Genomic DNA, 27,798 nt, shown 5'->3' with positions numbered 1-27,798 from the left:
CAGGGTCACCATATAGGTCCCAAGTTTGTTTTGTGATTCAAGGGATGTTACACCGGGCTTCATGAGCCATTGATCTATATGTTATTGCGTTTGCAACATGGCAGTCTCCTCATGAGCATACAGGCTTGAACGGACACCGGCGCTTACAAGCATCTTACACGCGAGTGTGCTTACATAGCTGGTAGGTAGGCGCCTCTCATTCTGCCGTGACGGATGCTCTCCCATAGATCTATATGTATACTAACCTCAAACTTCACAGAAAACCACCTCGCACGTGGATCGATGGTAGCATCAAGCCTTCTCCTATGCACCATCCAGCAGCATCTCGGTCTCTCATATTGACTGCCTCACGTCCATGGCTTCAATACTGTGCGATCCCTTCCCCTGCAGCTTGGGAAGTGCTGGCAATCGCTGCGCCAGGACCCTGCAGTACTGGACTGCTGACCAGCTGGCGGGTGCCGTACCCTTATATACCAGAATTGTTCAATGCCCTTCAACAGCGAGCGGCCCACTTGGTAATGGCCTGGTCGGCAATGCAGCGCGATGTGACTTGGGAGGGGACTTCCCAGGTCGCACGGCTCATTACGACGAAGGCCACCGCCAGGTCAGGAACTCTCAGACACGGCCCGCAGCCCTGGATGGCCGACGCGTAGACCCCACCCGTCGCACGTTCGAGCTGTTGGTACCCGCAAAGAAATACCCATGGGAAACCGGGGCGCGCAGTAGGATCTACGCTGAACACCAAGATGGATCGCTGGGCGTATAAGTTTTTTTTTTGGTGCTTTAGCCAACTTTTTGAACTTCCAAAGGTCATTTTCACATTTTCTTTTTTGCCTTTGGTGATGGCGTCTGTCTGTTTTGTCTTGCTGCCTCGGTGTTCGATGTTGCATGGGGGTTGCGGCCTCGAGATACCTGCTATCCATGCCACCATGAGTGCCGTGTCCAAAGGTACTTCGAGATCAAGTACCAGTTGTCCAAGGCTGCTGAAACCTGCACGGCCTCCTCGTGATCGGGGTTCGATTCCTCTTTGGCGCTGTCCTTTTTCTCTTTTTTCTTCTTTTTTTCCTTGATAAAAGATAAAATCAGACATGCCCAACGACTGCATGCTTTAGTATAATTATTCACGGCATCCCTATGGGCGCAAAGTGCTTGAAGTGATATTCTGTTGTGTGTGTATTCTCACGGTCCATCTGCGTTGTGAATACCAAGATGCAGAATTGTAGACAGTGAAACGCACCATAGCTACAGTAGCCAGTTAGGTGGGCAGTTGCTTGCATCTGCTAATTCCTCCCCTATATCATAGCTGATTCCAAATCTAACGAGTACCCTGCCTTGCAATATTGCTCCATACCACCAATTTTCCAGTGCCCGGGAGATCAATCATCTCTTCACGCCTTTGTGCCAACTGTTTCCTTCCATAAATCATCAAAGTTAATGTTTTCAGCTTCAAAGAGCTCGCGAATCTGCTTGGCCGCTGCTTCTTGCTTCTCCGGGCCGAATCCCCCTGGCTGAGTTGATTCAAATTGTACAATCTCGATCCACCGGAAAAACAGATTCTCTTTACCCATGGCTGTAAGGGCATCCCGAAAGGCGAAAACTTGCCTCCTCTTTTCGTCCTCCTCGGCTGATATGGCCAGCTTAAGATCGTGGCAAATCCAGCCGTAGTCCTGGTGATACACCAAAATGACATTCCTAAACGCCTCGAGGGCGACGTCCTTCTTGTCGACAAGTTTGTGGGCGAGGACCATGCAGTTCCAGTCCAGATCCCACTTATCATTCATGAGGAGATAGCCAGTCTTCTGCTCCTGGAGCATGGGCGACGTCGCTTGCTGGGTATAGGCAAGCAAAATCTTCTTCGAGTCGGCATCCTTGAAGATGTCGCGTAGCATCTTGTCCCAGTCACGGCTGCGGCGGACGTAAATCTCCTTGTCCCGAAAGCCCACGTTCCATCGCCACCGCGTCGGGTTTCCGTGTGCGGTACCGAGCGTAAACTCGACAGGCCACGGCCAGACGAAGACGAACAGCACAAAGTCGATGAACATGACGATGCCGCGCTTCCAAACTTCCCAGGAAAGCTCCGACCAAGACGCCTCATGAAAGGGGAACGTCATCTCGTTGGGGTGGCCAAAGCCCGACATGAAGAGTTTCCAGTACCAGGGGAGGATGGAGTACATGCGCCAGACGAAAAGAATGGCGACGCTCACGTTCAGAGTGACGGGCACGAGGAACATCTTGCGCTTGAAGGCGGCGGGTTTGGCGTCGATGTGCGTGATGTAGATGTGCTTCTGAGAGAGCTCCTGGATGAAGGGCTCCAGCACCTCCGGAGGCCGCTTGAACGGCGCTGGGGGGTCCAAGCTGCCATTGGTGCTGGAGGAATTGGATGCGGCAGATGCCTTTTGTTTCCCGCTTCTCTTGGAGGGGGCCATGGCGAACGCTGTGCCTGATTCCTGAGAATCAATTTGGTGAGTTGGCGATGCGCAGCCGTTGTAGGTGTTTTTAGTAAGTGAGCTTCAGGGGAATGTGGTATCTTTGGCCCCAGCAAAACTCAGGTCCGACCGCCTTGTAAGCTGTATCCACAGTGAAATCGCCACAAGAGTTGTAAAGAAGGAAGAAGAAAATGAGTTGCGAGGAATAATTAGATGGGCTGTTTCAAAAGCTCTTCATGCCGGGTTCAATTACAAAGACATGTCTTACATGTATTCAAAATGTACGAGGTCGTGTGCCATGCTCTTGTTGTAGAGATGAGCTTCGTGGCCAGGCTTCTTATCGATTTAGTAGCCCGTTTTGAGTTAGCGACACGGTAGATCTCAGGTACTAACGAACTGCTACCCGAGACCATCAGCAGGGGAAGAGACGTGTAGAGGAAGAGATTGATCTACGGGCAATGTATATACTTGAGATGGAAATGGAGATGAGAAATCAAGGGGAAGGACCAATTTGATGTAGATAATCAATAGAAAATAATGAAGAGGAGGTTGTTGCAGTAAATTACACAACTTGCGGACAATCCTATCCCGAGATGCCCCTCCAAGTACTTTATCATCGAGCTTAAGAAAAAAAAAAAAAGATATATCCCGCTAAGCCTAGAACAAGAGCTAACCTTTCTACCAAGGACCCAGCAATCCTCAAGCAGCATCTCCATTCATACACATCTCTTCTACCCAATGTCGACAGGAGCTTTGCGTGAGCTTCATCGCCGTTCCTTGTTGCAATGTTGAGAGCTCGCGCGTGGAAGGTTTGCGCTTTTGCCGCCCAATTGAGCTCTGTATTGCTGGTGCGATAACTGACATCATACAATCCAGGATCGCAGCAATCCGTTTGTGTGCACGCTTTGTCGACAGAAGCTGGCTGTTAATGCCGGATCGCAGCATGTACGAACACTGTCCACTGCATCTCCCTCGCCGAGGCCTTTAAGCGCACTGCGAGAGCTTGCCACCGACCGCAGCGCCGTCTTCTCTTGCCAGGCCCGGTCGCTGTCTCGGACGGCATGTCTCAACAACTCTGCAAACAATGAGGGGCCTCCCAAGACGGGAGGATTCCCAGGCGCATTCTCTAATACTAGAGCGGGTGGTTGGGGCACATTTGCAAAAGCAGACACGGCATCTGGGGCTACGACTGCGGCAGATGGACTGCTGCCGCACGAGCGACTGGCCCGGCGGCAATCAGCGGCGACAGAGAGTGTGCAGACAGACAAAAGGAACGAGCCTAGAAGCAACGAGCCTAAAAAGAGTACAGGAAACCAACAACGCAGGAACACTCCACAAGCGACCAAGTCAAGATCTGTCCTAGCCGATGTCTTCAAAACCAACCGAGAGCCGCGCGCTCCGCCAACCCCAGAGTCCTGGTCTTCTCCGCAGTCTGAGGGCAGTGAAGCTGTAAAGAAGCCGTCGAGGCTATCAATACCTAGTGACACCTTCGCTCGCCCAGGGAAGCCCACTGGAGAACAGACAACACGGTCAACAAATGGCAGTCTCAAAACAACTGGATGGGGTTCTTTCAGCAACCGCAAGGCCGACGTACCCCCGCACACACATGGAGTAGACCCTCGTGGAAACCAATCTGGTGTTTGGAACGAAATTACCAAATCTCGGAAGCTCAAGACGAAGGTAAAGCTTGGAGCGAGACCGCATGCGCATGGCCACGAACCCAAGGCTTCAACTACCCAGCCGTCCGCAGCCCAGGCACCGGCAACCCAAGACTTCTGGGGAGAACTGGAAACTAGAGCTACAGGATTTAGGGAAAAGGCTAAAAGCAAGAATGAAAATCAACCCGTGGACAGGAGAAAGAAGACACAAGATGTCCAAGACAAACGAGACTCCCTAGGGGAGACACTTACATCTGCACCCAAAACTGAAGACGATGCTCAACTCCAGAAGCAAAGACGAAAGTCTAGATTTGAAGTAGAGGAGCAGCCTGAGCCTGAGAAGCCTCGATCTAAAAAGGGAAAGAAGTCACAAAGAGTGTCACAAGCTTATGAAGACGAAGACTGGGATGACGAAGCCGTGCACCGCTGGGAGCAGAAGCAGCGTCGCAAGGCGGAAAAGGAGGCAAAGAAGCAAAAAGTCGTGGAAGAGCCACAGACCGTCCCGATATTCCTCCCAGAATACATCAGCGCATCAAACCTGTCCAGAGCTCTGAAGCAAAATGTTACCCCTTTTCTGCAGGACATGGAGGAAATGGGCTTTGAAAATATCACTAGCGACACAATCTTCACTGGTGAAACTGCGGCTCTCATTGCAATGGAATATGGCTTCGAGCCTACTGTTGATACCGGATCCCTTCGAGATCTCCGAACTCGACCTCCGCCGACAGATGTCTCAGACTTGCCGTCTCGTCCTCCCGTGGTCACGATCATGGGCCACGTCGATCACGGCAAAACTACTTTGCTGGACTGGCTTCGGAAGTCCTCCGTCGCCGCACAGGAGCACGGTGGCATTACTCAGCACATTGGTGCCTTTGTTGTGAAAATGTCGTCTGGCAAGTCCATTACATTCCTTGATACTCCCGGCCATGCTGCCTTCTTGTCGATGCGCCAGCGCGGAGCAAATGTGACAGACATTGTGGTGCTCGTTGTTGCTGCCGATGACAGTGTCATGCCCCAGACGCTTGAGGCCTTGAAGCATGCTACGAGTGCCAAGGTGCCCATCATTGTCGCTATTACAAAGGTTGACAAGGAAGATGCTCGGATTGACCAAGTAAAAGCGGATCTTTCTCGCCATGGAGTTGAAATCGAAGACTACGGTGGCGATGTGCAAGTCGTCTGCGTCAGCGGGAAAACAGGTCTCGGCATGGAAGACTTGGAGGAGAATATCGTCACGCTCTCCGAAATCTTGGATGTTCGAGCCGAAGATGATGGCATGGCCGAGGGATGGGTTCTAGAGTCTAGCATCAAGCCTCAAGGCAAAGCCGCGACCATCTTGGTCAAGAGAGGAACACTCCGCCCAGGCGACCTGATTGTTGCCGGCAAGACTTGGGCGAAGATTCGTGTGCTGCGCAACGAAGCTGGTCTCGAGCTGGACTCTGCTCCTCCCGGAACGCCTGTCGAGGTTCTGGGCTGGCGAGAGCTACCCACTGCCGGAGAGCAGATTATCCAATCTCCCGATGAAGGAAAGGCGAAGACGGCAGTTGAGTACCGCTTGGAAATGGCTGAGCGCGAGCAAAGCTCCATCCAACTCGCAGAGCAAGAACAGCGTCAACGCGAAAAGGCCGCGGCAGACGCAGCAGCAGCAGATGCCGACGGCGCTTCAAACACCGCTACAGAATCAGCTGAGACTGGAATCCTGACTCAAAACTTCACAATCAAGGCGGATGTTGTTGGATCCGTGGAGGCGGTTTGCGGAACCATCCTGGAGCTGGGCAGCCACGAGGTGCAGCCCAAGATCCTGCGATCCTCTGCTGGGCAGATCACCGAGTACGACATTGACCACGCGGCGACGTCCAACAGCATCATTGTCAACTTCAACATCAACATCCCTCCGCATATCAAGCAGCGAGCTGAGGAGGCCAAGGTCAAGATTCTCGACCACAAGGTCATCTACCACGTCGTTGACGACGTCAAGGCGGCGCTGTCGGACATCTTGCCCATGAATATCTCGTTCCGTGTCAACGGTGAGGCCGATGTCCTGCAGGTCTTCCCGATCAATGTCAAGAAGCGTGTGTTTAGAAACATTGCCGGATGCAGAGTTCGAAACGGCTCCATCAAGAAGTCGTCTCGCGTAAAGGTCCTTCGCCGAGGCGAGGTAGTCTACGACGGTATGTACAATATGACTAATTCTAATTGTGAGATGTAGATGGGCAGTTGAGTGCTAACTTATAAACAGGCAAGATAGACACTCTGAAACATGTGAAGAAGGATGTCCAGGAAATGGGCAAGGGAACAGAATGTGGTATTGGCTTGGAAGACTTTGAGGATTTCCAGCCAGATGACCAGATTCAGACGTATGAAGAGATCAAGGAGAGACGGAGCTTGTAATATGTACATGCATTGACAAAACAAAAGAGGCGGCATTGACATATAGACATGTAAAATATGTACGATATGGATGGACGTGTACGAGTATAGCTGCAACGCACGGAAAAAGGCATTCCATTCTTCTCATGAATTGGTTGTAAGCAAGGGAAGAGAAAACAAATTATAGAATGACGAGATTTCACTATAGAGGGCATTCGCATATTGCATCAATCGTGTCATTCAATATATATCATGTACAAATCACTACCATCTACCAGGCGCAGAAACAACATTCGACGAAAACGTCCTCGTCGTAATCGCCGCCCTCGCCCTCTCCTTCTTCAGCTTCTCCAGTCCTATCCTATCCGTGACCGGCGTCGCAGCAATGATATTGTCAAACTCATCGTCATCTTCACCACTGCCCTCCCCATCTTCACTACTATCGCCACCATTGTCATTATCAGAATCTGGCTCAATGTCCAGGTCGGCCTTGAAGCGCTGCTGTGGACGGGGTATTGTCGAGGGCTTTTGCTTTTCATCGGTGTTTGGGTTGGGGTTGGTGAATGTTTTTGAAGCGAGTACTTTGCGGCGGATTTCTTCCATTGCAGCGTCATCGTCGCTGTCGTCCGATAGGGCGTATGGGTCTTTGTCTTCGTCTTCTTCATCTTCGTCCTCTTTATCCTGATCTTTTTGTTTGGGTGGCCGTTTGCCTAGGTATATGCCGTCTATGCTTCCCTCCTCTTCGGAATTTTCGTCGTCTTCTGAGTTGTCTTCATCATCATCCTCTTCTTCCTCATCGTCGTCTGAATCTATTGGTGCTCTTCTGTTGGTGTTTCCGCTGGTCCAGATGTCGTTATTGCCCTCCTCTCTGCTCTCGGCATACTCCTGCTCCAACCTCTCCATCCACTCTTCCTCCGTCTTCTTAACTTCAGCTTCGTCCGCACAAGCTGCATACCTCTTCAACAAGCTCGAGTTAATCTCCAGAAACGACGGTCCATATGAAAAAGGCGCTAGAATCTGCTCTGCCCATTCCAGGTGACCACAAATGGCAAACGCAGCAGCCAATGCCTCGACGCAATTCAGCCTCCAAGGCTTGCCGTAGTTGACCGTATTGGCAGCAACGAGATACGGCAACAACCTCTCGCACTTGCCGCCTACCTTATTCCACTGCACCTCCTTGGTCCGGGCCCACGAGCACTCGACGACAGCCGCCCCAAACTGGTCCATGAGCTCTCTGTCGGCGGGCGAAATGACCTTTTTGCCGTTGGGAGTGATGATGACGCCGCCGTGGCGCTGGCCGAGGTGCAGCTCGCGCATCATGCCCAGCTTCATGAGTTTCTTTCCGGAGCATCGCTTGGGATCGCAGTGGCCCAGATCCCAGCAGGCAGCCTTGAAGAGAGGGCGGCCTGCTGAGGACTCGGCATCGTCGTCGTCTCGATGGCGGGGTTGGCGAGGAGGACCGCCGCCACGACCGCCGCCGAATTTCTTGCCTCTGCCGGCAAAGTCTTTCTTGTGTCGTACCATGATGTATGTTGATTTGCTGTGGGTCTGGGGTTCGTCTTGTGTAGAAAGAAACGGCGAGTCTCGACTTGAAGATGGCGGTTGGAACACAAATTGTTGGTGGGTTGATGATGTAAGGAGGATTTTTTTTCTTATCGGGGTGATTAAGGTCCAGGGGGTCTCGCTAACAGCTCCAGGTACCCCTCCATTGCCGGAAGAGGCATATCCAGATGAGGTACCTCTTTTGAAGCTTCTACAAGTGCTGCACAGAGCAAAAAGCTGATGCTGAATAACGCCTATGTAGCAATGCAATTCATAAGTATATTTCTTTGTGAGTAATTATAGCAAAGTAGACTCTTGATTAGAATAAATTCACTCATATTAACTTGAATCGACGCCCTGTAAGATGCCCCTCGCAAGTACCCGCCGTTCTCACCGGGCTGCCGGTGCTTAAGAGCCCCCCGCGGGCGAATATCCAACCCCCCGGATAAGTGCATAAGCCATGGCCCAACTCCATCGACACAGTAGAGGCAGCCAATCGCCAGCCAACCTAGAATAGACAGCTTCGCACTCACTCCAGCACAGTGACCACATCGCCAGAGCGGAGGCGAATGGCTCTACAAGTCGACGAACCAGCGTTACCACTGCGGCGTTGAAGGAGCTGCGATTAGGCAGCAAACGAGGTACGGCCATTGTGCAGCTGCGGCCACGTCGTCCTTTGGCCACTTCTGACCGAGATCCAGCTTGACCGAACCGAGTCGGCGCTCGCAGCTTGAAGATTCATTCATTCACAGTGTGTGTGTATCTAGCATTCTAGAAAGGGGAGATAGACGATAGCTACCTCTCTACTCCTACAACTGCGAGCTCGAGCCTCAGACCAGCGCAATACCCTGGCGAGCAAACAGACAGACAGAGTGACGAACAAACGAGCACCTCGAACATACACAACCAGCCATATACCAGATGGAAGCTGCCTCTGCTCGCGCGGCGGCCCGCGACCGCTGGGGAGATGTCGGCCGCGCGCCATCTCAGCTGTTGCGCTTCATCCAGGGAGCTTGCAGCCCCGAAAACTACGAGCCCAACCTGGCGCTCAATCTCGAGATCTCGGACTTGATCAACAGCAAAAAGGGCACCGCCCCTCGCGAGGCTGCCACTGCCATTGTCGGCTTCGTCAACCACCGCAACCCCAATGTCGCCCTGCTTGCCCTCAGCCTGCTCGACATCTGCGTCAAGAACTGCGGCTACCCTTTCCACCTGCAGATCAGCACCAAGGAGTTCCTCAACGAGCTGGTGCGGAGATTCCCGGAACGCCCCCCAATCCGCCCGACCCGCGTCCAGGCCAAGATTCTTGAGCTGGTGGAGGAGTGGCGCATGACGATATGCGAGACGAGCCGCTACAAGGACGACTTGGGTTTCATCCGGGACATGCACCGCCTGCTCAGCTACAAGGGCTACATGTTCCCCGAGGTGCGGAGGGAAGATGCTGCTGTTTTGAACCCCAGCGATGTAAGTTTTGGTCCCCTCTTCGGCAGATGCGGCTTTGGTTCAATTGCGCTGGTATGATGCACGGATAAGATGCTAATAACTCATCTGGTTGACAGAATCTGAAATCGGCCGAGGAAATGGAGGAGGAAGAGCGAGAAGCGCAATCAGCCAAGCTGCAGGAGCTCATTCGCCGGGGCACGCCCGAGGACCTCCAGGAAGCCAACCGCTTGATGAAGGTCATGGCCGGCTACGATACTAGATCTAAGACAGACTACCGGGCCAAGGCGGCCGAAGACGTCAGCAAGATCCAGGCCAAGGCGAGACTGCTGGAAGAGCGCCTTGCGGCGTTCCAACCTGGAGACAAGATGCAGGATGGCGACGTTTTCAGCGAGCTCGCCGCCGCCTTGCAGAGCGCCCAGCCCAAGATCCAAAAGATGTGCGAGGAGGAGTCGGATGATCACGAGGCCGTGGCCAGGCTGCTGGAGATTAATGACAGCATACACCGTACAGTCGAGCGCTATAAGCTCATGAAGAAGGGCGACCTCGAAGGTGCTGCTAAAGTTGCGGCCGGCGTTCCTCTGCCGTCGCAACCATCAGGATCGAACTCTGCGGCAAACGAGTTGTCACTTATAGACTTTGATGGCGATGTCGCACAGAACAACGGCAGCAACGGTGCAGGTTCATCGCAGGCTGGCGGATTGGAGAACGATCTCCTCGGCTTGGACATTAGCGGCCAGTCGAGCACGTATGGACAGGGCGGCGGCATTGCCTTGGGATTTGGTGCGAATCAAAGTAAGCCGTACAACCTTGATGTCACTCATGTGTGTATAAAGGAACCCCTGACAGCTAACTTGATGTATTAGACATTCCTGGGCCCGCGCTACTATCTTCCCTCACTCAAGGAAGCACCGCCAGAGGAGCTGGACAGAACGACACGCCGCCTCCGTTCTCCCAGTTTGCCTCCTTTACATCTCCTCCCGCCTCACAGTCCGCCACTCCCCAGCCCAACTTCCAGCAACAGCAGCAGCAGCAGCAGCAGCAGGCACCCCCTCCAGCCGTCTCCAACGCCTTTGCCTCCTTTTCCACCGGCCCTCCCGCGCCCCAGCCCGCAGCCGTGTCCAACGACGACGACGAATGGAACTTTTCTTCCGCGCTGCCCGCCGAATCGGCGCCCGCCAAGCCTAGGGAGCATAGGGGAACCGCCAGCAACTCTGGCTTAAGGACCGACTTCCTGGCAAAGCGCAGCACTGCCGTTAGCAACGCCATCAACATTGTGTTTGCCTTTTCAAACAACACCGCGCAACCTATTAATGAGCTACACTTTCAATTAGCCGTCACAAAGGTAAAACGTCTAACAGCCCCTGACTCGAACCCTCTTTCAATCGCTAACTCAAAGTTCACTCAGGGCTACGAACTTCAACTCAAACCCCAAACAGGCCGCTCCCTCGCCCCCAAGCAGAGCCGCGGCGTCACCCAAGAAGTCGACGTCTGGCACACCGGCAACAGGAACCAGCGCGTCGACTCCGTCAAGCTCCGCTGGCGAGCGTCGTACAAGGTCGGCGAGGAGGTGAAGAATGAGATGGGCGAGATTGCAGAATTTAGCCTTGCGTAAATAATCTTTTTAACTCATTACCATTTTGTTCAACTTCTTATTTTTTTCTTTCAAAATTCACACTTTGACATATATATAAGGAGGTGGAGGGGAAAAAGATGGAAGAAGAGAATTGTCTATTTTAGTCTGTTCTGTATACAGAAAAGAGTATTTTTTGCCTGGGACGCTACTAGAGGGAGAGCTTCGTTGGGCGGAGGCATAGCGCTTGAAAATTTAGTTTTTTTTTTCCATACGTGTCTCTTCGTCATCAATAATAATTAAAGGAAAAGAAAAGAAAAAGATGAAAATGAAACCACACAAATGATAAGAAAAGACAATAGAAGTGAAAAACAGAAAAAAGCGGTAAAAAGTAGAGTAGTAAAAAACAAAATCAACAAAGCCGATCAAAAAAGACAAAGAAACGGCCATCTATTTTCACGCCCCATTATGCACATGACCCAAAAGTGAACGGCATTCCATCCTGTCAGGTCTGAACCCAGTTGAATACTCTTTCTCCCCTCACGCAGTCTCCTCCCACATGTTTCCATCATCCGTGTAAACGCCGCCGTCAGCCCAGATGTCCCTCCTTGATACAATTCCCAGACAGAAAGAAAAGAAAAAACACAAGCCAATGGAAAAGAAGATGGGAAAAACAAAGCTTTAAAAAGAAACTCAAACAATGTCTGTGCCAAGGCAGGAGATTATCGTGCCGCAAATAATGTTGAAGGAAAAAAAGGTTCTTTTAACACAGAGATGCTCGGTTCGTGACGAGTGGTAATCAGGTTCCGTATGAACCCCCCTTGTTGTTTAGTTGTTCGTAGGACTTCCAGGATGCCGTCCAGAGGGGGGAGCGAGAAAACAAAAAGAGCATCAATCAGCCAGCCCATGGCTGCAAAGCGCAAACGAGATAAAATCGTGCGTCGGTCGCTAATATTAATCGCACAGGCCTGCTGGGAATTAGAAAAGCTGCTGAATAGCTTCTTGAAACGTTCACAACTTCCGTAACAACTTCGGCGACAACTTCGGTATCTTCTTCCTTCTGGGAGAGCGTCGACAATCATCCTCCGCCGTTCGTCTCTTCTTCTAAGAGCCAAGCTCGCGGACAGATAATGACGGGGTGGTGGGCTGGAGAGGGTATCCGTTGGACGATGCTTTCGCCATGCTCTCTCTTTCTGCCTTTTCCCGCTCTCGTTGCGCCTTTTCGGACTTCGTGATACGAGGTTTCCGTGTGACGGCACCGCCTCGGGAACCTGGACCGCCGCCGCGTCCAGTGGTGGCCCCTCCTCTTGTCGCGCCTCCTCGGCCGCCGCCTCGACTGCCTCGTCCACCGCGTCCGCGCTTAGGACGTTCCTCGTGTCTATTATGTCTGAGTTAGCAAGTGAAAATAATGGAAAAGTTTGTCCCCAGAAACGGTGGGATGAGATTGGTACACACCCCGCAGCTGGTTTCTCAACCTCGGGAACCAAGGGGCCCGAATAAACGAAGAAACCGTCTCGGCTGGCGGCAGCTTGAGCCTCCCAGAGCAGTTCAGAGTCGTCCACAAAGTCGTCATCCACATCGTATTGGTCCTCCTTGAAGTTTCGCTTCTTCTTTGGCTTGGCTTGGGCATCGGCGCCACTCACTCCACCGTTTTCGGGATTGCTGCCTTCAGCATCGGACAAGTCGACTGACATCTCATCACCAGACTCACGACCGGATTCGACCTTCTCCAATGACGCGGCCGCTGCGGCGATTCGAGCTTTGCGGTCTCGGTCGGCGGCAAGACGGGGATGCAAAGCATCCCAGCCGTACTGATCCTCCGCCATACGCATGAAGTTTACGTATTTGTTAGTTTCTCCCGCTGAAATGGGAATAGTGAGGACGATAGTGGGCGTCTCCTTTTCTTCGCCGGGGCGGGCTCGACCGAAATCGAGAATCGATCTCTCGTCCATCTCCATTATTGTCTCATCCAGATAGTCTGTCTTTGGTGTCGAGACGCCGGTGATGGGCTTTTGCTTCGGCGACACCTTCTTCACCGGCCCGTTTGCAATTGTGGTAAAGTTTGCGTGGTCAATAACTGGTCGGGGAGCTGGTGGCGTAGGTGTGGGGGCGTCACGTTTTATCTCTGGAACCGCAGGCTTCAAAGCGGGAGTTTGAGCTGGCGTGGAAGCTGTTGTCTTGGGCACATATGACGGGGAAGGCGGCAGCGGGGTAGCCTCTTGAGTCTGCAAGCGAGACTGAGGCACAGCAGGCGGGTATGGCTGGTGGGATTGGCTGGGCGATGCCTTGGTGGACGGCTGCGGCTCAATCATGCTGGCAATAGACGGCGAGCGGTGTGATGGCTGAACCGCTAGGGTGGCTCGCGGAGACCCAGCCGCTGAAGAGTAATGCGAAGTTATGGTTTCTCGGACAGGGTCATAATTGCCTCGGATGGGATCGTAGCTCTGGCCGCTGGTGCGCACGGGTATGGATGTAGGGCTGGCGATGCTGTTTGACGGTGATCGAGTGACTGGTGGCGGGTCGGCGTTTAGAATACTCTGCATGGAGCTAGGATAGCCTTCCCTCTTCTGCATCTTGGGTGAATACCGTCTATCGGGCAGCTGCTGTAATTGATGCTGGGGCGTGGAAGACAAAGGCTCTCCCAGCTGGGGGTGAAGAGAGGGAGAAGAAGACGACAGCCCCGGTGCTGCAGCAGGGGCGAGTGGCCTTGGACTGGGCGCATCGGTATCGACATCAGAGGCAGGCGCTAGCTTTCTCTTGCGCTGGACGGGCGGCGCTTCCGCATCTCGAGACTTTCTAGGCTTGCGAGCCTTGGGCGCTTCGGATCCGTCTGCAGGAGCCTTTGGCTTGACCACGGAGCCGGGCTTGCGTCCCGGCTTTTTGCGGGGTACGCCGGCTGCTGTTAGTTGCACCCATTCGCCGTCGATGTACGAGTATTTCTTTTGCGCCTGGCTTCGAGAGCCCGGGGCGGTTCCAGGAGAGCCGCCAGGAGGGGGCTGCGACGGATACTGTTGCGAGTACTGCGGGTTCTGGTCGCCGCTGACGACGATTTCCTCCATTTCGATCTTTGAGCCGTCTTTCGCGACGTTGGGACGGCGGCCAGCCCCGTGAGAGGGCGACCCGGGTTCTGAGAGGGAGCCTGAAGGGGGAGAAGAAAGTTCGCCGGCGGAGGAGTCGAATCGCGTCGATGCGTCGCCGACAGCAGCCATAGTAGGGCTGACGCGAAGCTGGAGGCGATGGGAGGCTGCCGTCAAGATGTGACCTGGCGGCAGCGCAACTGTCTCTCAGACACGGACCGGAAAAAGGTGGATGGCTGCGAAAGGGCAATCTGTCGTTTTTCTAAGTGGCCGAGATATGGAGATGGAGAGGGAATTCCGGGCGAGGCTCGGTGATTTCGCAGAGGACGGAAAATTATGTATTACAACATAAAAAAAGAGAAGAAGAGGTGAAGATTAAAACGGAAAAGGGAGGAGAAAGAAAAAAGGAAAAGAACCCGATGAGAATCAACCAGATCAAGAACCCCCAATCAAAAAAAGGCAACGAGTGTGTTTGAAATGACAGACAGCCTTGCAAATGAAATGCAAATGCAAATGCAAATGAAATCAAACGGCAAAGCGCGTCAATTCAACGAGGCTGCGGTGCAGAAAGTGTGACGTTACGTGAGTGGCCGGAAGCCGGAGTGGAAACGTGACGAGTGGAGCCGGGTCTGGCCTTGGGAACTTGCGAATAGCCTCACAAACGGAACAGGTTGAAGTTGGGCCAGCGGATGATGCGATGCGCGGCGGCCTGACGGATGCACTGAGGATGCGGGGCTGCAGCGGTTGCAACAGCTGGAATGGCGTGCAGCAGGGCCAGGCTGGAGGGATGCAGTTTTGGCGATGGCGCGGGCGCTGCACGGGAGCGAGATTTGATGGAAAAATTAAAAGTGCGTGGTTGTGGTTGGGGAGAGAGAGAGAGAGAGGAGGTGAAGGTGAGGCAAAAGAAAGGGGAGAGGCGGATGGAGGAACAAGAAAGAGAAAGGGAAAAAAAAAAGAGGAGGGAGGGGGAAATGATGGGGGATTTGCCAGCTCGGCACGATTTGGGGATGGCGACAATATAGGATAGCAATTCTGATTTTCTAACAAAAGGCGAGAAAAACGGGGCGGCCAGCGCGTGTTTTTGGCCTGGGAAAAACTGCATCGGTTGTCTTCGGTCACTATTATTCGACGGTCAAAGTACGAGTACCTCTCAGGACAGGCCGCTCCGTTGAATGAATGCCAATGCTGGAGGCAAGTCGGGTTGAATTAAGCAAAGACGGGCTGGGATGGGCTGGGCGTGGGTCGCAGCGCCAAGGGGGGGGTACCGGTATGAACAAAAAACAGCAAATTCAACTTGTCTGTCTTGGATTTTTTATGCGGCGAAGGCGGCACAGTACGGGGAACACGGAGCGAAATAATATCGAACCAGCACGACGAATTGATGGACGTTGTGGTGGAACGGGGGGTTCAGTCAGTCAGGCTACTGCTAGGTCAGCGGTACTACCACCTACTATGTACAGTACAGCACAGGTCCAGCTGGCCATGTACGAGCATGTTAGCACGTTAGGAGGCATGTATGTACTAACAAAGACCCGGCAATAGTGCAACAAGTCGACAGATGCGAGCCGAAGTTGGCGCTCCAGGCCTCTTATTTGACAGGCTAGCCCAGGGCCCAAGGACACATATCCAGGGTATTAGCGTCGGATCACGGGACTACTAGCCAAGTAGAATCTGCCTACCAAATCTGCTCCCTTACCTGTACTAAGAGGATAGTAGCCACTGCTAGTACCACGTCCGCTAGCAGTTAGTGGCATTTAGACTCCAGCTCCATCCAGTCTGCAGTCCCGAGATGGTGCAGATACGTAGAGAAAGGGTTGATTGATTGCCAAGCCACTGCAGACGCACATGGCCATGAGAATCCCACCGGCAGCGAATCATCGCAGCCGCAATCACATGCGCTCGTCGTCCTTAAGTACCGCCACTGTACTCGAATCAGCGATCGGACGGTGAATCAGGCCTGGACGGTCGGTGCCGGAGAATTCAGGATGCAAGGTTGAGAAACAGGCACAGTAGCGTGGCCTGATCCATGTACTGGCCGTGCCTTGCGGCACCCCAGAGTCCCCTAACAAAGTTGCTGTGTGTGGGGGGGGAAGGAAGGCGACGCTAGGGCACTTTCGAGATGCGCAAATACAGTGCAAGTAGGGGGGGATCGGCCAGCTGACCAATGAGGATGCAGATTAGACGCGGCACGCTCTTAGCGACCCAGAGGCTTCTAGTGACCCGAGAAGCGCGCTGCAGCAGGAAAGAGCGGGGCTGTTGCTTTTTCCGTGTTCATGGCTGCATGCACCAGATTCCGGAAAAAGACCAGGCCTGAAGCCGAGCCCCACCCGCTGCCGTCTTTTGGATTCTGGCTGGTGGCATCAGATAGGGCAGGCGCGGGCCGCCAGTGACGGTGGCATCAGGTGCGCCGTGTCGGTCGCAGATTGACAAGGAAAAAGGAAAAAGGAAAACTCATACAAGAAGAAGAAAGAAAAAAGGAAATAAAAAAGGAAATAAAAAAGGAATTATTAGCCAAGGAGATCTAGCCTAAATAGAACAAAAGAATGAAAAATGAGAAATAAGTGAAACATCACCTGTTGTACCTGTCATGCATGTCTTGTAAATTGTTCATGCTGTAATTTTTTTTCTTGTCTCCCCCTAAAAACACGGAACCTACAGAGACACTTTAGGTCTCGCCTCGCTAAAATCGCTGCAGCCATCCATCCCCTCCTGATCCAGCCGGCTGCCCTTGCAAACGGCGGGCTCTTTCCATTTCTTCTTCATCCATATTAATTCCCCTGCGCATCAACGTCATCTTTCAACGTGCCTGTATATATAACATCTACCTAGTATGCTGTCAGCACCGGTTTGTTTTTCTTTTCTTTTCTTTGCTTTTTTTCAGCCGTCTTACCAATGCATTGTAATAAAATGAAATACTACAGAGCTCTGTTCAGGCAAGCTTTGCATCCCCCTAACTGCCTTTTAGGCTCCTACCAAATGTCACCCTGGCTGTTCGCTGTCGCCGATCACTCCGTCTATGTACTTTTTCGGATTTCGCCAGAAAAGCGGCTGGTGCAGGGAGAAACCCGCGCATCCGTTCAACCGCTCAGTATTAATTCTACAGTATTATACAGTACAGAAAGTGCATTTGGGTGATATGTGACCGGCGAACACACGCATTGCCACGATGCTGTCTTACCCAAATGCACGCCTGAACCTTTTTCCTTTATCCTCGCCCGTCTTGCCAATTAGGGCCCCTGTCATGCGCTGCTTGCTGGGAACCCGCGTGGCACTAATGCAGGTGTGGCGGTGCTGGCTGGCTGGGCTCCGAAACTCTAGATTTGATCTAGAATTGTAAACGCTTCGGCCAATCGTGGGGGTCCTTGTTCCACGACCAGCCGCAAAATATACGAGGTACCTCGGGTCTTATTTACAGGCGCGAACTGCCGTGCGAGTAAGCCTTGGAGGCTCTCGATGCCTGTTTTGAATAATGCAGCTCACCAAATGCCATAATGCTGCCTAGGTAATAGAGCAGTGGGCTGTCACCAGAGAATCACTTGAATATCTGCGATGCGCTACGGCTTCTGCTCATCATATTGGTGGACCTTTTTCCCCTCTGCATCACCTCTTTTTTTGCATGTGACTTGGACCAGCCACAGCGCGAGGGAAACGCTCCTTCATGGCGGCGGCCTCAATGTCATCGCCCGCCTACCTAATCAGCACGGGCAAACAGGTACCTTGTTTGGCAGCGCTGATCTACAGAGGGATACAGCGCAAGTTAAATTAAAATCAATCCGCAACTAACCACGCGTGGATCCACGCATTCCATGTCACCCTGCAGATTGTAACAGAATGCGTGCGCTGTGCAGAGCGCTCCGTGCGAATCGTGCTGCCAAGGCACTCTTTGTTAATGACCTTCTAACTGTAGTGAGTGAGCTTTGTTGGTTTGCGGACATGTGCTTATCGATATGGATGGGGCAGGCTACCTAAAGCTTCCATCATCGCCCCACCATCTTTTTTCTTGAATCCCAACTCTTACCAAGCAGCAGCAGATCAAAGTAGGAGACATCTGTACAGCTGCGCCCATCGACAACATGGATCCCACGCTTCTCATTGGTGACATTGTCGAACGAAGCGAAAAGGGATCGAAACCGGTCGAGTTCCCTTCGGGCCCCATCTCATCGACCGGGTTTCCCCAACACAAGCGACGATGGAAACCCTCAGCGTTCAAGCAGCAGCGAAATGGCGGTGCGTCGCAGTCTGGGCAACTACAGGAGCCGAACCAGTCACAGAGCTTCGAAGAGGTCGAGCGAAAGCGAATAGATAGAGAAAATCAGCAAAAGATCAACGACATGACTCCCCAAGAGATATCGCAGGCGCAGGAGGACATAATGAAGGGATTGAACCCTGCGCTCATCCAACGCCTGCTTCAAAGAGCCAACATTGACGAGCCTGATCCAAACTCGCCGTTTAATATACCTGAGCCGCAAGAACCACAAGAAGCTTCATCTTCATCGCCTGTGATTCCGAAGGTTCGCTTTCAAGACGAGCCAAAAGCGGCCACTGTTGAGGACGAGACTGCAGATGTCGTCGAACCAAAACCAGAGCCTAAATCAAAATCTCCTTCTCCTGCTACTGCTGCCGCCGCCGCCCAGACAAAGTCAACTAAGAAAATCGCTGATAACTACGATGAAGATCGGGAGCCATCACAAATCCCGCCAGACCTCTTCCCAATTACCGACCTTCCGAAATCAACACACTTCCCTGTTCCCCCGAGCCTCCCGGACCTAGACCCTTCGGATCCCAATTTCCTTGCCACGCTGCACGAAAAATACTTTCCCAATCTCCCTGCCGATCCGAGCAAGCTGGCTTGGATGGCGCCTGTTCCCACCCAAGATAGTCCCGCCGATAAAGACTCGCCATACTATCCCCATCCCGAGATCAGTGTTTCCGCATTGCGCTTCGATTTCCGAGGTCGTTTCTTGTCACCGCGTGTGAGCCGGTCGATTCCCTCGTCCAAAGGACTGCATCATCACGGAGAAGCCCCCGAGGCTGCTGGCTACACGATCACAGAGCTCGCTAGACTGGCAAGAAGCGCTGTGCCGGCGCAGCGCTGCATAGCGTTTCAAACTCTAGGCCGCATCTTGTATCGTCTGGGGCGCGGCGAATGGGGAACGACTCTGAATCATCCAATTGCAATGGGAATTTGGAGTGCTGTCAAGGAGGGCCGGGTGCTAGAGAGTCTGGCTGAGGCAAGCATGGGCGAGGGCGGGCACAGGGGCAGCAGGGCGTATGCCGTGGAAGCCCTCTGGCTGTTCGAGAAGGGTGGATGGCGCGAGAAGCTGCAAGTGAGGTAAGGCAAAAGCATCTTGGGCAGTGAAGAAAAGAAGCAGGCTTGTTACCGTTGATACCGCCAATGTAGGCACAATTCCTTTTTAGCATACCCATGCATCTTGAACATGAGCTAGCGCTTATTTAACTGCTACATGTTATCACCAAGATAAGAGAGACGTAGACTACATATGGGCAACGTGACAATTCTGCCTTAGACGGCTTATATGCAAGCCATTGAGAGGTTCAAATGCTACCTGTACCCAGATATGGGCCGTGTTAAAGGCACCGTATGGCAAATGGGCTGCGCTGACGTGGATTCCGGCACTGTTTGGCACCCATCACTTCGACTAGTGTCATGACGTGTACATAGATTAATCTACTTAGGCCGCTTAGGCCAACACTAATGAACCGGTGTATACGAGTACTGAGTTGTTCGTCGGCTGCTGGGTTGCTACGGGATCCAGCCCTTATGCGAGGGACCCGATGGATTTCGCGCATTGCGCATTGGGAGTCGATGCTGCCAGCTCATATGGAGTTGATTTACTGCATCGGGCTTTGTGCGTCGGGCGACGTCCAATGAGGATTTACATGATGTTATCAGTATTGAGGTCTTTTGTTTGGCCAGCTCAGCAAATTCACGGAGAAAGTGGGAATATAAAGACTCAAATGAAATAGGCGTGATGGGAAATGATTCAGTAAATGAGCCAGTTATTAGAGTACCAATGATATCAATAATATTGCTTTGTTCATCAGCAAGCAGTACAGTAATACGGGCAGGATTCAAACGGATGCATCTGATAATCCAGCAACGCCCGTGCTGAGTTTCAGGGCTTCGACAGTGACACACGGTGATTGGCCAGGCTTGCCCGGGCACCAATGGCCATTCCGTCCCAAGCCCAGGGATTCGCCAGGCCTTTAGCGTGCCTCTGGGAGACTTGGCTTTTGCACTGGCAACTTTTGGCCTGAAGCCTTGCCGTGGCGGTGGGGGGGGAGGGAGTGGGAAAAAAAAGAAAAAAAGAAAAATACTTCGCCCACACTTTTGCCGCCTCTTTCTTCTACCTCTCCAGCCCACAAGCAACACGGCACCGCCGTCGCCAGCCAACTTCCTCCCCTCGCCTTGGGTGCTTGCAATTTTCTTCTCTTCTCTCTTCTCGCTCCTGTGCTTCGGACTTCTGATTTGCAGCGCGTTGCGTCGTCGATTATTTTCTTTTTTTCTTCGTCGAGAACAATCAGTTCCGCTCGTGCCCGTGCCCGCCGAAACCTCGTCGATCGACACACGGCAGTGACGCATCACGACAGCGACCAAAGGAAGAAGCCCCTGGTTCGCCGACAAAGATATAAAAAAAAGAAAATAAAAAGAAAAGAAAGAGATTCTACGCTTGGAATTTCTGCTGCGGTCTCGACAACGACGATAGAAACATAATTGTTGAACCGACGGGCGCAGGCGAATTCCATCAGCTTCCGCTTTTTTTTTTCCTGCACAGCCTGTCAGGATCTTCTGCAGTGCGGAGAGTTCCCATCGTCCATCAAAACAACCCCCTTTTTGGCTCATCTGCGCAAATTACCCGCAGATAAGAAGAAGAACGGTTCAATTGATCGATAAAAAGAAAAAAGAAGCCAAGACAAGAACATTGATTTTTGCAAAGAACCGGCATCAATCCAGACCAACTGCAAGGCCAAATTATTTTCTGTGACTTTGACTAGCCATGGCATCCCCTTTGCAGTTCGCCTACCGGACCCAGAAGACCATTGGCGTCTTTGACGCCGCTCCGGTCTACGAGCCCCTTTCTGGGTTCACCAAGCCCGAGGGAAACCTGCGGTGCTGTGCCTACTCGCCTTGTGGCCGCTTCTTTGGCTGGGCCACTCCCGAGGCCCTCCACGTGGTCAACACCACCAGCGGCCAGCTCATCCTCAACCTGCCCATTGTCAACGTCTATGAGCTCGGCTTCTCGCCCCTGGGCACCTTTGTCATCACCTGGGAGCGGCCCGCCAAGGATGAGGCCGGAGACGCGACCAAGAACCTCAAGGTCTGGCGCACCGTGGAGGAGGGCGTCGACGCTGCCGCCAAGGTGCCCGTAGGCCAGTTCGTCCAGAAGCAGCAGGGCGGCTGGAACCTGCAGTACACCGCCGACGAAGCCTACTGCGCCCGTCTCGTCACCAACGAAGTGCAGTTCTTCCAGAGCCATGACCTCGTCACGGTGTGGAACAAGCTGCGCGTCGAGGGCGCTACCAACTTCGCCTTGGCCCCTGGCCAGGAGCACGCAGTGGCTGTCTTTATCCCTGAGCGCAAGGTAAGCTTCACCAGCGGTCCGATGTTATTTGTTGTCGTTGTCTGCTAACAATTGAAAACTTAGGGAGCACCCGCGGCCGTCAAAGTCTTCAAAGTGCCCGCATTCCAGAGCCCCATCTCACAAAAGACCTTTTTCAAGGGAGACAAAGTGCAGCTGAAGTGGAACAAGCGTGGATCCAGCCTCCTGGTCTTGGCTCAGACCGACGTGGACCGATCCGGCAAGAGTTACTACGGAGAGACGACTCTATATCTGCTGAGCACCAACGGCACTCTGGATGCTCGCGTGACCCTGGACAAGGAGGGCCCGATTCACGACGTCTCGTGGTCGCCTTCGTCGCGACAGTTTGGCGTGGTATATGGTTACATGCCGGCCAAGACGACTATTTTCAACGACCGCGGCGTTGCCGTGCACTCATTCCCCCTCGGACCCCGCAACACCATCAACTTCTCGCCCACCGGCCGCTTCGTCCTCGTTGCCGGCTTCGGCAATCTTGCCGGCCAGATTGACGTGTATGACCTCGAAAAGGACAACCGAAAGGTCTGCACCATCGAGAGCGGCAACCCGAGCGTGTGCGAATGGAGCCCCGATAGCCGTTACATCATGACGGCCACGACCTCTCCGCGACTGCGAGTCGACAACGGCGTCAAGCTGTGGCACGTCACCGGCGGACTCATGTACAACGAAGATATGGTCGAGCTGTACAGCGTTCTGTGGCGACCCGCCGATGAAGCCAGCATCGAGGGTGGAGACCCCCTCAGCTCTATCCCGGCCGCTCACGCGTCCGCGGCGACCTTCCTCAGCAATGTCAAGGCTCCCAGCAAGCCTGCTGGAGCTTACCGACCCCCCGGTGCTCGTGGACTGGCCACGCCGCTTCACTTCAAGCGCGAGGACGAGGGCGGCGCCGCTCACGTCGTCAGCAATGGTACTCAGAACGTGAGCGCCAATGGATTCGGCCGGGCTCGACGTGCCGTCCCTGGCGCTGAGCTGGCCGAGGGCAATGTCCCGACTGTACGGACCGTGCCCGGAGCGGAGCCTGTTAATGACGATGGCTCTGCCAAGAAGAACAAGAAGAAGCGCAGCAAGAAGAACAACCAGCCCGACGGCAAGCTGGAGCCCGAACCTAACGGAGGGGCCAGCCTCGCCCCGCCACCGCAGGAGTACGGAGGCCACGAAGGTCGCAGCCCCGAGAGGCGCGGCCCGGCCGGCGGCAACCAGAACGGCCGCGGCTTCAGAAGCCGCTCTCGAAACAACATGGGAAATCGCAGCCGAAGCAACACTCAACAGGGCGCCCGTGGCCAGAACGGAGGCCAGAACGGACAGCAGCAGCAACAGCAGCAACATCACCAGTCCGGCCCTCCTCCCAATGCCCCCACTGAGCCGGCATCGCAGAACCCCAACGCCAAGAAGATCCGCAGTCTTCAGAAGAAGGTTAGAGCCATTGAAGACCTTGAGATGCGACATGCCGGTGGTGAGAAACTGGAGGATACCCAGCTTAAGAAGATTCACACTAAGGCATCTGTTCTGAAGGAGCTGGAGTCTCTCGGTGGTGAATCGTAGACTGGGTTAGACTAGACTGGACTGGGTGCATCTGAGAAGAGCAAGATGTGTTGCGGAAGGGATGTGTTATTTTTCTTTTTGCTTTGTGGAATTGGGCGTCCCATAGGCCGGCATTCTAAGGCGATGGTTTTCAAGGTATGAATACTTCGGACGAGGGCTATTACTGAGCGGGCCAGGTATTGTTTTTTAAAACAAAGGAAAAAAAGGGATAGTGGCTGAGGGAACCTAAGGATTTGGGTTGGTTTTGTACACCATTGCAACGCAACGTTTTTTTCTTGGACAAGAAAAGGGAAGATTGCGCTTTGCATCCGAGCTCTCGGACCGCTGTTTTGCCCGAGGCAAGAAACGATTTTTAATGGTCGGTTTAAAATAGTGATGGGAATCGAGCACTTTACGCCTTGGTGGTGGTGTTCTTCTGAAGGAAAAGAAAATGCTGCCCTGGGGTTTTCTTGTTAAGATCCGTGGGTTAGTTACGTACGTCGACAAAGTTGCCTGCCTGCTGGAATAAGGGGGGGGAGACGGGGGCAAAAATGATTGTTGGCAAATGTTATGATGCATAATACAAAAAACTATATGTTGAGATTGAGATTTGGGTTCGTGCCTGCGTGACGATGTTGAATATGGTCATATAACTTTAGGTGTGTAGTTCATGAGTGACCTTGAGTAATTGTCTTGAACAAGATACCAAACCCCCCAATCAATACAGTCATGACTTATCAGCCAGTCAAATATCACCTTTGAAGTCGGCCATCGGACCCATTATGCCGATCTCCCATCCGGAAGGCCTTGCGAAGTCTGCGATTGAGCAGAAGCGGCTTGAGTGCGTGTCTGACATACTCATGGTCGGCAATGACATTCAGATGGTCATTGGAACGTCGTACATGATTTCTGTGTTTGCATTGGGCACCAGTATCGACACGTACCACTTACACCTTGTGTTTGACATTGTCAGCTTCGTCGGGTAAAGACACCCCCCTTTCTCATCCATCTTTCATCTCCATCTTCACTCTCATTACTCTCATAACCATCGTTCTGACATACTTCACAGAGTCTCCAGCGCCGCCGCTCTCGTCTGTTGGACCTACTGCAACGTTCGACTCCATCGCTCAGCCGCCCCCAAAGACTTGTCCACTCACCTTCTCTCCCGTCACTTCACCACCCTCCGCTCCGCTCACTTCACCCCTCGCCATCACGCCACCTATCTCTTCGCCTTGTTGTACCTCGCTCTCACTATTCTCCTCTGCATCAGCCTCGACAACTGGGCCCTTGATCACGAGCCCGGCCGCTGCTACTTCACTCACCTCGTCACAACGCCCACCGCGGGCCATCCGTCCGCCGACAAAATCTACGTTTCCATCACCTCCTCATGGATGATCCTCGTCATGCTCGCTGCCGCCTTCTCTGGTGCTCGCTAGCGCCACTCCATCCTCATCCTCGCTTTTTTGCAGTTCCCCGTACATCTTTACATGACCCTGGCCCTGCGATCTGCCAACCAGGGGAAGCTCGAGGGAGAAGCCTATGAGAACTACTAGGATTTTGGCCAGACTACCGCCGTCGTATTGTTTGCCATGGCCTTACGAGAGCTCCTCGACAAGGTGTTCGAGTTCTACTTTTTCGAGCGTGATCTGCGGAAGCGAGGCGTCTTGCCTAAGACGACTAGAAGAGAACGAATTGATGGGGAGAATAGCCACGAGCTCATGGGGATTTCTGGCGTGGAGGAAGCGACCGGCTATTATGGTGCGAGGAGTGTTATGGATGAGGAGCGTTCAGGAGAGAGAACTCCGCTTGCGATGCCAGCGGGAAAAACGACGAGCTCGGGAAGATGAAGAGAGACAGTTATAAGCGACAATAATACCCCAATGGCATTTCTTAGTATTCAAGTTTATATAGATCGTACAATTCACATATATAATGGAACTCAGTTTTTTGTCTTCTTTTTTATTGATATATCTTGATATATTTCCGATATAATCGAGGCTACTACACAAGTTTGCTGCTATAATAATAGCAGTGTCAGAGAAGGAGTCCAATGAAGATCAATAGCAAATACTGCATTACATCAGGTGCTTTAGTATCCATTGGGCAACTGCGTACTGGCGGCAATGCCAAATTGCTCCTGACAGATTCACTTGGCAAGATAGAGAGATATGTGCGCTTCCTGCCACTTCTGCCTTCAATAATCACGTGTACCCTCCTTTTTATTTTCTTCCTTTGACACAATTTCCATTTTCATCTTTATCCAACTTCAAACGTTAATCCAGCTCCTCTGATTCAAACTGCCACACACAAGATCTATCAGCGTCTGTTGCATTCTGAATTCCGAATCACGATCTTTCTGTTGATGAGGAACATGTTTCATTTACACATATGATGAATTTCTCTGCCCCAAGCAACCCGCATAGCCGACTTGTACAGCTATCTGAGAAGCCGATAGAAGCGTTACAAACACTTGAATACAAACCTCCTTATTGCAATTTGCGCGTCTTCATGCATCGACACATGCTGCCAAGAAATATTCAGCGCTGAATTCACCAACTTCTCATGACGTTGGACAGACGTAAGTCATCTTTGGCAGCGCCTAAGTGAAAGCCCCGAGAAGTTTTGTATCTGTGCACCGTCTAATGAACTTTTGCAGTGACTCTCTTGAGGGTAATTCCCACTTCCAAGCCCGAGCTTTGGGTCAACCACAATCACTTCAGGCTTCTTTCTTCGACCGAGTAGATCATCGCCCACAGATTAGCGTGACAACTGCACGCTTTTCCCTAAACCGTCAGTCGTACCTGTTTCTATTGGTTTACCAGACCAAGACAAGAAGACTGGGCATTAGAAAATCTCGCGCAATGATCTGGGAACTGATTGGACCGTGGTTGCGACAAGCTAATGCGGAAATCGACAAGATCGACATTCAACCCGAGAGCAAAGTTTGAGCCTGGAAGTTGGCTGACGGATGAATGTGGCAGCCCTCAGGTTTGTGGAGTGACATTGAAAGTCGGCACTCCTTCTCCATCAGCTTTCAGCTCGAGTATATTTGGAGCCTCTTGACCTTTAAACGAGCACAGAGAGTAAGCCAAAGGTCATGGCGACTCGAGCCACAGCAGATGCCCCTAGCACCAGACATTTGTGCCGGTCAATACAGATTTGTGTGCCATCGATTGCATTCGTTGATACCCCTCAGCCACTTTTCATGAGCTAGGCAATGCAGGCTATCAATCAATCCGTGTCTTTCTGATGGCCTTCCAACCGGCCGGTGTCGCCGGCCTAGTCTCCGTCGTGGATCTGGGAGAGATCGGCACTCCGGGGCATCCACTCTCGGGAGGATTCATCAGATGAGATGGCACATCAGCCACAGACAACCCTCACAAAGATCATGTGTCGCATTAGCTTTGTGCCCGGCATCTATAGGAAGCTATACACAGCTCCAACTCAGAATTCGACATGCTAGTTGACCCGTGTGACCCCCTCATGAAAAGATCAGTTGATTAGACTATCACTCATGACGCTCTCAAATGCAATCGAAGGACAATTTGGAAAAGATGTTTACATGTTTACATATCCTCTAATCACTGTTCATCTGTCACCTACAACCAAGCAACCTTCAAGCCTCCATTTCGCATCCAACGACGCACCAACGACGCACCTCGAACTGGTCGGTGTCGAGTCAGCCGTGAAGCACGTCGAACGCTTCCTTGAGATATAACAGCATTCACACACTCCAATTGTCAAAGAGAATATATCGGCGAATTCTTCCAGCAAAGTAATACGCTATCCATCTGGTTACGGATCCTTGGCTGCTCGGCCGAAAAGGGGGGTTTGATGATTGCCATATCGTACTGTTGCTGTGCATCCGCACAGTGAAAAGTCAGGAGTAAGGAGCAGTGCTACCACCTGCGGCAAGCTATTTTCGGAGTTTTATGACCGGGTATATCAGCTGCAAAGTACATGCAGGAAGATTTTTTCAAGGCTGCCACAAGGGACCCTTGATCTACAGAGTACGAGTACATTCCTCAAAATATGCCCGCGGTTGGCGAAGTACGAACACGCGGTGATACATACACCAAATTCTTCAACCTTACTAGCTGGGTATAACTGTCATATATCACAAACTTTGGTATCACTCTCTAGCAGTCCTTTGAGCAGGATACTCCCCGAATGTACAGCGAGCAAGCCGCGCGTACAAGCCAAATATCTCGTATATGATTACAGGCAGAGCGTTGCATGTCGAGACAGTGAGGATATGCAAACAACTCTTCTTACGAAATTAGAAGGGCCAGGCCTACATGCTTTTTACCGGCTGCTTCTGGTCCAATTCCGTCACAATACACCGAGTCACTCGTTGACTGATTATGGAAACATTGCTGAGGCTTACCGCCAAATCTAGTGTCAGAATCGACCAGCCTCTCCTTTGGCATGCAGCAACACTAGCCAGCCTCAAAATAAAATATCATGCAGCCACATGGGGATTGATCCCGTTTCTCTGCCGTTCCTGGCACCCTTGCAGGATCAAGAGCAAAATCCAGCAGTTCCCGTTATAGCATGTGAAAGAAAGGAATGACG

The 27,798-nt window shown here is 52.4% G+C and overlaps 10 protein-coding genes across 10 annotated transcripts; 5 read left to right on the top strand and 5 right to left on the bottom strand.

The window, feature by feature from the left end:
* Positions 1–254: 254 nt before the first annotated feature.
* M431DRAFT_277009 (hypothetical protein) lies at positions 255–1,246 on the bottom strand. Its single transcript, XM_024913988.1, has one exon. It carries the CDS (start codon positions 1,103–1,105, stop codon positions 494–496), a length of 612 nt encoding a protein of 203 aa, XP_024768955.1. The 5' UTR covers positions 1,106–1,246; the 3' UTR covers positions 255–493.
* Positions 1,247–1,388: 142 nt separating this feature from the next.
* On the bottom strand, positions 1,389–2,554 carry M431DRAFT_126532 (hypothetical protein; the record flags this gene model as incomplete). The annotated part of the gene is made up of 1 exon (XM_024912285.1): positions 1,389–2,554. The coding sequence occupies exon 1, from the start codon at positions 2,424–2,426 to the stop codon at positions 1,389–1,391; it is 1,038 nt and encodes a 345-aa protein (XP_024768954.1). The 5' UTR covers positions 2,427–2,554.
* A 657-nt stretch (positions 2,555–3,211) lies between these two features.
* On the top strand, positions 3,212–6,472 carry M431DRAFT_500365 (hypothetical protein; the record flags this gene model as incomplete). The annotated part of the gene is made up of 3 exons (XM_024917917.1): positions 3,212–3,235; positions 3,303–6,252; positions 6,321–6,472. The coding sequence occupies 3 exons, from the start codon at positions 3,212–3,214 to the stop codon at positions 6,470–6,472; spliced, it is 3,126 nt and encodes a 1,041-aa protein (XP_024768953.1).
* A 243-nt stretch (positions 6,473–6,715) lies between these two features.
* On the bottom strand, positions 6,716–7,975 carry M431DRAFT_97951 (hypothetical protein; the record flags this gene model as incomplete). The annotated part of the gene is made up of 1 exon (XM_024924981.1): positions 6,716–7,975. The coding sequence occupies one exon, from the start codon at positions 7,973–7,975 to the stop codon at positions 6,716–6,718; it is 1,260 nt and encodes a 419-aa protein (XP_024768952.1).
* A 939-nt stretch (positions 7,976–8,914) lies between these two features.
* Positions 8,915–11,048, top strand: M431DRAFT_97980 (hypothetical protein; the record flags this gene model as incomplete). The annotated part of the gene is made up of 4 exons (XM_024924984.1): positions 8,915–9,457; positions 9,553–10,216; positions 10,300–10,778; positions 10,842–11,048. The coding sequence occupies 4 exons, from the start codon at positions 8,915–8,917 to the stop codon at positions 11,046–11,048; spliced, it is 1,893 nt and encodes a 630-aa protein (XP_024768951.1).
* Positions 11,049–12,110: 1,062 nt separating this feature from the next.
* Positions 12,111–14,215, bottom strand: M431DRAFT_98143 (hypothetical protein; the record flags this gene model as incomplete). Its single annotated transcript, XM_024925003.1, has 2 exons — positions 12,111–12,384; positions 12,462–14,215. 2 exons carry the CDS (start codon positions 14,213–14,215, stop codon positions 12,111–12,113), a joined length of 2,028 nt encoding a protein of 675 aa, XP_024768950.1.
* A 261-nt stretch (positions 14,216–14,476) lies between these two features.
* Positions 14,477–15,314, bottom strand: M431DRAFT_276946 (hypothetical protein). The gene has a single exon (XM_024913987.1). It carries the CDS (start codon positions 15,183–15,185, stop codon positions 14,739–14,741), a length of 447 nt encoding a protein of 148 aa, XP_024768949.1. The 5' UTR covers positions 15,186–15,314; the 3' UTR covers positions 14,477–14,738.
* Positions 15,315–17,789: 2,475 nt separating this feature from the next.
* M431DRAFT_276896 (hypothetical protein) lies at positions 17,790–19,649 on the top strand. Its single transcript, XM_024913985.1, has one exon. It carries the CDS (start codon positions 18,157–18,159, stop codon positions 19,417–19,419), a length of 1,263 nt encoding a protein of 420 aa, XP_024768948.1. The 5' UTR covers positions 17,790–18,156; the 3' UTR covers positions 19,420–19,649.
* A 1,328-nt stretch (positions 19,650–20,977) lies between these two features.
* Positions 20,978–23,357, top strand: M431DRAFT_276899 (hypothetical protein). The gene is made up of 2 exons (XM_024913986.1): positions 20,978–21,687; positions 21,751–23,357. The coding sequence occupies exons 1-2, from the start codon at positions 21,103–21,105 to the stop codon at positions 23,242–23,244; spliced, it is 2,079 nt and encodes a 692-aa protein (XP_024768947.1). The 5' UTR covers positions 20,978–21,102; the 3' UTR covers positions 23,245–23,357.
* A 648-nt stretch (positions 23,358–24,005) lies between these two features.
* On the top strand, positions 24,006–24,659 carry M431DRAFT_486891 (hypothetical protein; the record flags this gene model as incomplete). The annotated part of the gene is made up of 2 exons (XM_024916439.1): positions 24,006–24,205; positions 24,293–24,659. 2 exons carry the CDS (start codon positions 24,006–24,008, stop codon positions 24,657–24,659), a joined length of 567 nt encoding a protein of 188 aa, XP_024768946.1.
* Positions 24,660–27,798: the final 3,139 nt, after the last annotated feature.

The sequence above is a fragment of the Trichoderma harzianum genome (genome assembly GCF_003025095.1).
Source record: "Trichoderma harzianum CBS 226.95 unplaced genomic scaffold M431scaffold_19, whole genome shotgun sequence".
Classification (NCBI taxonomy): domain Eukaryota; kingdom Fungi; phylum Ascomycota; class Sordariomycetes; order Hypocreales; family Hypocreaceae; genus Trichoderma; species Trichoderma harzianum.
This window is presented reverse-complemented; position numbering and strand designations above follow the sequence as displayed.

Coding starts and splice junctions, on each gene's coding strand:
- M431DRAFT_277009 (XM_024913988.1), bottom strand. CDS start 1,105: ATGCAGTCGTTGGGCATGTCTGATTTTATCTTTTATCAAGGAAAAAAA.
- M431DRAFT_276946 (XM_024913987.1), bottom strand. CDS start 15,185: ATGCAGTTTTTCCCAGGCCAAAAACACGCGCTGGCCGCCCCGTTTTTC.
- M431DRAFT_276896 (XM_024913985.1), top strand. CDS start 18,157: ATGGATCCCACGCTTCTCATTGGTGACATTGTCGAACGAAGCGAAAAG.
- M431DRAFT_276899 (XM_024913986.1), top strand. CDS start 21,103: ATGGCATCCCCTTTGCAGTTCGCCTACCGGACCCAGAAGACCATTGGC. Junction 21,688..21,750: donor TCTTTATCCCTGAGCGCAAG/GTAAGCTTCACC, acceptor TTGAAAACTTAG/GGAGCACCCGCGGCCGTCAA.